General features: G+C 32.5%; 1 protein-coding gene and 1 pseudogene across 2 annotated transcripts; one reads left to right on the top strand and one right to left on the bottom strand.

The window, feature by feature from the left end:
* The first annotated feature begins 730 nt into the window (after positions 1-730).
* On the top strand, positions 731-3,678 carry LOC143605466 (transcription factor bHLH118 pseudogene; annotated as a pseudogene). The gene is made up of 3 exons (XR_013148544.1): positions 731-1,137; positions 1,899-2,234; positions 3,598-3,678. The product of XR_013148544.1 is annotated as a transcription factor bHLH118 pseudogene (transcript).
* A 1,148-nt stretch (positions 3,679-4,826) lies between these two features.
* Positions 4,827-7,996, bottom strand: LOC143605468 (phosphatidylcholine:diacylglycerol cholinephosphotransferase 1-like). The gene is made up of 3 exons (XM_077081565.1): positions 7,565-7,996; positions 6,670-6,807; positions 4,827-5,606 (listed from the first exon to the last, which is right to left on the bottom strand). Exons 1-3 carry the CDS (start codon positions 7,994-7,996, stop codon positions 5,301-5,303), a joined length of 876 nt encoding a protein of 291 aa, XP_076937680.1. The 3' UTR covers positions 4,827-5,300.
* Between the last annotated feature and the right edge of the window lie 12 nt (positions 7,997-8,008).

The raw sequence follows: 8,008 nt of genomic DNA, 5'->3' as shown, positions 1-8,008 counted from the left end.
AATCCGTATTAGCAAACATTTATGTGGTTAACAATTAACATAGCTAAAATAGCGGCATATCTTTTTGTAATTAAAATCGTCACAAAATTATTCCATAGCAAAAATCTATAAAAGAAAAATAAATTAACCACGAGACTTGTACTTACGAACCAAATCCGTAGCAAACACCCATATTGCTATGGATTTTCTACGGAATTGGCCGTAGCAAATACCTGGTTTTGTACTTTTGTAGTAGTGAAACTTAAAAGCCTTGATCAATGTATAACATATTTTGTTTTCAAATATAATGTCTAGTAAAATTTGTGTATATACTGTCACGAAACATTTATACTTATTTACATTTCGATATGAATTTTATTCAAAACAAACCGCAACGATGCGCAGACAATAGGTACTTATTTTATTAATTAGTGAAAATTGAAAATTCTTTAAACTATTATATACTGAAACTCCAGCCAAGTTTAATACGGAGTACATCATTTGCTTGTTCAAAAAGTTTCCATTAATTTTGAAGGCTTCAAGCTGACTGGTTGTCTGGTTGTACACACACTAAAAAACATTTTAAATAATAACCTAAAAAAAAGGAAAAAAGCACTTGGTCTGGTTTAGGGTTTCCAAATTATTTCCATAACAAAAGTTAGATATATAATATCAAAGATTCCTAGAAATCTTCATCATATCATCAGTGTCCCAACTGTTGAAGATCCCATATCATATCAATACTCTAATTAAGCAGATCATCTCCAACAACCACTACTAAAATAATATGTTGAATTGATACTATGATATATATATTCCTCATACACAAAAGTTGACTACAAGTCCAGGTGGGATTAATCTTAATTAACATCATATATTATCATGTTTTCTTTGCAGCAAACTGAAGATCTGGGGTTGGGTGAGTTGAATCAACAAGATCTTCTAGCGGATCGTCATGATCATGTTCCTATGGATGGGAATATTAATCAACAGGCTAACCCTAGTTCTTCTACTGCTGATCATGTTGTAGAAGATGGTACTAAAGATGATCATACAAACAAGAAGTTGATTCATCGAGAGAACGAGAAGCAGCGAAGGAAACAAATGACGGATCTTTATGCCTCACTTCGAAGTCTACTTCCTCTTGAATTCATCAAGGTGAGCTTTAGGTTTTACAAATTTGTGTGAATGTTTATTAAAGTTACTTGATTTAGAATTAAGTTGAAATAATAATAATAATAATAATAATAGTAATTAGGGTTGTAGATGAATCGAACAAGGCTTTGTTCATGTTTGTCGCTAAGTCTTTATTGGAAAAACAAACGGTTCACGCATAACCGAACAGAATTTCTTATTCGTAATTCGACCATTAAAGGAATGAACTTGGTACATGAACGGTTCACAAACACAAACGAAGGAACATGAATGAATACAATTATGTTTTATTTGATTTGGCTAACCAAGAATAATTAGTGTGAATGATTTGGTCCGGCTACCAAATTTGTGTTGGTGTTTTTTAACATTCATATTCATATGTAATTAATTTACATGTAAGTTATCACATAATACTGATATATTTTGTTTTATAGTTATAATTTACATGTAAATTATCACATAATTTTTCATATTCATAGTTATAATTATCACATATATTTTGTTAGATAGAACTAAAAAATGTAATTAAAATATCATAAAACCTTTTATGAACAAACACACATTAAACATCATGAGCGAACACACTATTGAACGTTCACAAATACAATTGAATGAGCATGGCCTCTATTCGTGTTCTGTTCATTTAATTTAATTAACTGAAAAAAATTTATGTTAATGTTTGTTTACAGCCTTAATAACAATAATAATAAAAGAAAGAAAAAAAATCGTAAACATGATTATTTGCTGTCGCATTTGATGTGTAGGGAAAACGTTCTACACCGGATCAAATGGAGCAGACAGTTAAGTATATCAAACACATGCAGGAAAACATTAAAGTGTTGGGTGTCAAAAGAGATCAGCTTAAGAACTTTACGTCAATGAATTGTTATACCAATGAAAGCTTAACGAATTTGATCCCAAATACAGTCGTGGTCAATCGTTGCAATGAAGGATTCCAGATTTTGATAAATAGTTGTTCAATTCATGATGGGTTCCTCCTTTCAAGAGTATTAGAAACACTTGTAGAAGAAGGGCTTGACATTATAAGCTGCACTTCGACTAGAGCAGACGAGAGGGTACTTCACATCATCCGATCTGAGGTAAGTTTTCTTATGACAATTAGTCGAATTTGCAAAGTTTTAATATACTTAATACACTTAAAATTAAGTGCAAGAAATTATGAATAAAGGTGGAGAAATATGCCATGACTAACTAACTAGCTAGTTAATTCTAAACATTGCACTTTAAGATGTTAAAAGTTCTTGTTATAATTAAACTTCTAATGTTCATTAAACATATTAAGTATTCATGTTTTATAAATGTGCCAAAATTTATAAGTAGTTAGTTTATAATTATCTAACACACACTTTTTAAGTATAACATATAAATCACTTGCTAAACCACAAATTAAGTTTGTTAAATGATTTACCATTTGCTCTTTTAACTTAGATAGTTTGGCGGGGATCCTACCCATGGGTTGCAGGAAAAGAAGAGTTTTAAGTATAGGTCTAGATCGAGATTGCTCAATTCGTGTAGTCTGTTAGAAATAATCATGATTCACAATTCAAAAGAAGAAGAAAAAGATAATGAGACAAATAGATTGAGTTAAAGAGTTTTAAGTTTGAATTAAATGTCTAGTTTAAAGTACTGTTAAGTTTATCTAGTATAGTTAGTTTATTTTAGAGTTTGACTCATTTTGGTTTTGAGTCATTGTGGTCAATATAAGTATAAGTCTAGAGATTGGTTATATGAAAGTTGAGCCAAGTTTATTTTTATACAAAAGAGTATGAACGTGGAAGAGAATCTAGTCGGGAAGACTTCAATAGAGACATAAGTACTTTAGATGCTACGGGTGTGAGATGTTCGGGCACTTCGCATATAAGTGTAACCGGATAGGAGGAAGACGCAAATCTAACTCAAGGTCAAGAAGATGAGCCAACACTGCTCTGGACTAGAAGCGAGTTTGAATCAGATCGAATTAGTTGTGGGGGGGGAGATTGTTGGAATAATTATGATTTGTTGGACTTAATTGGATTGAATACGAACAACACACTGATAATTTTGTTAGAACTTCTCACGACTCTTATAATATTATTAAGAACGAAAACCACACAACAAAACAATACCATAACATCTTATATTTATACTAACAATGAGTTGTACATGTATCCTACTAACTTTAATCCCTAATAATACTCAAACAATTAATAAATAAACTCTATTTTTATTATCTTTAACGATTATCTCTATAGCTCGATCCATTATTATCTCTTCTATTTCTTTTGATTTATCTCTTATCCCTTACTGTGATCTAATATCTAGTTCTACAATACAAACAATAGAATTTAGGGTTTACAATATGGAGTATAAATTAACATTGATCCTTTCTATATATATTTTGTATAAGAAATAAGAACATCAAATTTGTTCCTCACTTGGCTCATCATCAATCAATTCTTGCAGGCGAATAATCAAGCTTCGATCAACCCCTCATTGTTGCAACAAAAATTAGCAGGAGTTGCCAATGAGTCGATTTCATATTGAGTAGCCATACATATACCACATCACCCATGTTCCTGCATAACACCCATGCATGCTGCTTCTTTGTAGTTCTTTCAGTTAATTTAAGTTTGATTTTATTTTGTAAGCCTATATAAGGCCATTGAAAAATTGTTATTCCTTTCTTGTGCTAACTTCTTATAGTTGTATCTTATTGTCTTTTATTCCTTGGATGCATTTTTATTTGCTTGCATGGACAAATGCAGTAAATAGTAATACTGATGGTCATGTTGCAACCATCAATTTTTGTTTTTCTTAATTTTTCGGTTTTTGTGTTTAGATACTACGATGTTGGGTTGATGATCGATCTATTGCATTTTGAGCTCATTAACTTTGTTACATTAGCCTACATTTCCAACTAGAACAATATGAGGGTTTTAGGGTTTTATTTTTCTTTTCAAAGTTTTAGTTTCATCTCTTATACTAAAAATATATAAATCATAATTCATTTATCATTCATTTAATATTCTAGTGATTTTCTAAAATCCTTCTCTACAATCTTGTTAGATAATATTAATCTCAAAAACCTTCTCTACATTCTAGTAATTTTCTAAAATCTGATGCCCTTAGATAAGTTTTTTTTAACAGGAATAAACAATAATTATAAGAGTCTAGGCTCTGAATTTCAGTTTCTGGAATATTATTAAAAGTTCCTTATTTCTAGAGCTGGGCATAAAACTCGGTTCTGGACCTGACCCAGAACCGGTTCCATGCACCTCTACCCTACCAAAACCCAAACCCAACCCAGTTAAAACCCAATTAAAAACCCGGCAAACCCAGTCAAACACCCGACCATATCCAATACTCCAAACCGGTTCTACCCACCCGATTCTTGACTTTGATGTCCAAACTTGGAGCCAGTTCCTAACTTCCTATCCAGTTCCCAGTTCCTGGTAAAACCCAGTTGCACATCTCTACTTGTTTCAACTTTCAAGTAAGACAACAGCCCAACACCCAAGAGATGGAAGCCCAATTCTCCCTATTTTTTGGGCTGTATCGATTTAGCAAGACAAGGCCTAAGCAGGCCTCTGTTTCTTTTAGCCCAACCTGAAGACCTAAAGCCTGCTTGATTTATCATAAATTGCATAAATTTCACAATTAAAGTAATTTGCAAGAATTTATGTTTACTCCAAAACTATAAAAGTTTTCTCTATAAAAAATATCATGATAAACTATATTTATGACCATAGAAATGAACTCTCTCACTGATTTGTATATAAAACTAGTGGAATTTCCTCGCGGAAACTTAGTCTATGGACAACAAAATATAACATAATGTAATAACATCGAATTCAACTGAAAAAAAGTTATAAACATAAAGTTACAAGATTCAATATTACGTTGTTGCACGGCGCCACTTCGAATGGTCTAATGGGTGATGGGGCACTCCCCAAAACCACTTGATCACTTGGCACCAAATAATCAAGGTATGCCACATCATCTTCAAATTTTTATAAGCAAAATAAAATTTACTGAAAATTAGTTGTACCTTAAAGAAACTATTGTAAGGTTCTATATTTTCTCAACAAAATCAAGATATCCAAATATTAACACCTAATTTGACATTGAAGAGCTAGCTCATGATTAGTGAGATCGGTTTTGCTAGGTCAATGGTGTATTGTTTCTTCAAAACTACCGCGCCTCATAGCATTCTTCATGTATTTACCAGCAAGGGAATCAAACAACATGCCCGCACCTACTCCAATGGCTAGGTCAATGGTGTAGTGTCCCCGGGTGCTTAGCAACCTCACTACTTGTAAAAGGTTCAAGGTGTCGAATAGAAAGGCCAACTCCCACCTATGCATTCTTCTCATATCAAGTGATGCAATCACGGATCCTGCTACGTGACCAGAATAGAACAAGAAGAACGACACGTTCCCTACCGGAAAGTCTGCTCCCGATCCCAAGAATCCCTATCCATATACAAATTTGTAATTGTAGTTATGAATGCATATACGTGTAAACAATGCTTTAGTTATATAGTATGACAAGATAAACGGTTGTACGATTAGTAAATGTCGTATGTATGATGGTTAAAAACTTAAAATAACAAGTGAAAGTCTTTTGTCATTTATCATGTCCTTCATAAAAGATTTTTAGTCTATGTAAAAAGGCATATTATGTGAGTGTGTTTTCTATATTTTATGGAGTACTTGTGAGTGAAAAAAAAAAGAAAAAGTTACTATTGTGAGTAAATTTTGAGAAATATTGTTTACCCTTTATAATTTTTTAATACTTTTTAAAAGTTGTTATGAGTTAAGTAGAGAGAAAATGTCATGATAAATGTATAAAAAAAGTATTATGTAATTGAAATGAGAGAAAACTAATGTAGTAATTTCTATTATAACGATAAAGGATCTAACGGGAATGCTCTTAGAATGGTCATTTTAATGTATAAATGAACAAATTAGCCTTTGACCTTTAATTTTATAAAAATATTATTATTCATCTTGTTTTTTAGTTAAAACCGTGTTTTAGCTAATCAAAATCTTCCACTTGGTGTCATTACTTCGTCAATTTCCTTCTAGCGTAGGAGAATAATGTTGTTGCACCAAGGAACACTTGTCAAATAAACATCATTTAATTAAAAACTTTTTAAAAGTAAAGGCTATTTTGATAAGCTTATAGGTCAAGATAGACATTTTAGTGATTTTCCGCTCTAAAATAATACAAGCATAAAGAATATTATTTCAACTAAAGAGTCACAACTCACAATAATCATATAATGAAATGATAGGTAAGAGCTTTGACACGTATAAAGTTAGAACAATGATTCTTGGTCTTCTCTAGGTAAAGTTAGTTATGTATATACCTAACTCTAGACTTTATTACTTCAACTATTTCTAAAACTTACATTAACATGCCCATTTTTTTATAAAAATGTTGAGAACTAATTAACACAACTAATAATTAAAACAATTCCATGATTGTGCAATAAAATGCAACATTTTATTGGAGGTTGACAGAATGGCATACCTCAGGCAAAGGAAGCTGTGTAGAATAACCTAAAATCCCTCTGCATGTAAACATGAACAGCGCCGCCACAGTGGCTCTCGGCCGCCCTTCAATCACCAATGTCCCGATTATATAAGCCGTTTGCATCCCCACAAACACCTTACATTCAAATTAACATGTATATACTCAGTTAATAACTAATATTCCATTAGAATTCTTTTGAATGTTATCAGATTTATCATATTTCAATAAGAGGATAGAGAACAAACAGTTGTTTTGACAAAAAAAAAAAATTTGACCATCTTTGGTCATCATGGTTGTTTGATCAATAATTTTCAAAGTTTGAGCTACTTCTAGAAAACTGATCAATAGATTTGCGGAAACGTGTCAGAAAAGCGTCACACACCACAATTCAGACGCGATGCGCATGTCAAACACACCTCAGTGAGGTCTAAAATCACGCCGTTTTAAACAGTCATCTGTATAGATAACAGTAGGTTTCTATGAAAAAAATAATAATAATTAAAAGTTTGATTGTGTATGATCAGTGACCGTGGCCATTCTGACCAATGATTTTCAAAAAAGTTTGGTTCACTACTAGAAAACTGATAGGTTTGTGACACAAAAATGCTTCCGTAAAGCGTCACACACCACCAATATTCCGACGCAATGTGCATGTCTGAAAAACCCTCGTAAAAAATTTCTTCGTGACACAATTCCGGCACAACTTTCCGACACTTTTTAAACAAATTCCTTAATAATTATAAACACCATATATAATAATTTTCAATAATTAAAATGGTATTCATACAAATACGGTCTCCAAGATAATTTTCAAAGTTTAACTTTTTTTCAAGACCGTTTGATTGCATGAGATCAAATGGACGTGGTATAGCTATAGCATGACCCTTATTACCGTATTAAGCCCCGCAAGAACCGTATTAAGCGTAGGACAATCAACAAGGACCCGATGCAAGTACCCGGTGGCCACAAACCCAATATCAGAAGGCGGGGCGGACGACGGAATCATCCGAAGCGTATACTCCACACCCATGAAGAACAACAACGTAACCGCAAAGAAACACGGGACCGGGTGGTACTTGAACACCCCGAACACGTCGGTTATCGTCAATTGTAAAACCGAAGCATCGGTTAAGGATGGATATGTAGATGTAGGTGTCTTTGGGTTTGAATTGTATAAGGTGGTATTATTATTATTATTATTATTATTATTATTATTATTATTATTATTATTATTATTATTATTATTCTTGAGGTTATAGTTGGTTTTGAATATGGTGGTGGTTGTTTGTGGTGTTGAACGTTGGTGGAGTTTGTCACCGTTCATTGTGGCCGGAAT

The sequence above is a fragment of the Bidens hawaiensis genome, unplaced genomic scaffold (assembly GCF_021521415.1).
Source record: "Bidens hawaiensis isolate Kalapana, Puna unplaced genomic scaffold, B.hawaiensis_p1.1 tig00069582_1, whole genome shotgun sequence".
Lineage (NCBI taxonomy): Eukaryota > Viridiplantae > Streptophyta > Magnoliopsida > Asterales > Asteraceae > Bidens > Bidens hawaiensis.
This window is presented reverse-complemented; position numbering and strand designations above follow the sequence as displayed.

Bases quoted from the DNA above. Each gene is read 5' to 3' on its own strand.
- LOC143605468 (XM_077081565.1), bottom strand. From the start codon at position 7,996: ATGAACGGTGACAAACTCCACCAACGTTCAACACCACAAACAACCACC. The intron at 6,808-7,564 runs GTAATAAGGGTC...TTTGAATGTAAG, and splicing joins TTCTTGCGGGGCTTAATACG to GTGTTTGTGGGGATGCAAAC. The intron at 5,607-6,669 runs GTATGCCATTCT...GTATATGGATAG, and splicing joins CACAGCTTCCTTTGCCTGAG to GGATTCTTGGGATCGGGAGC.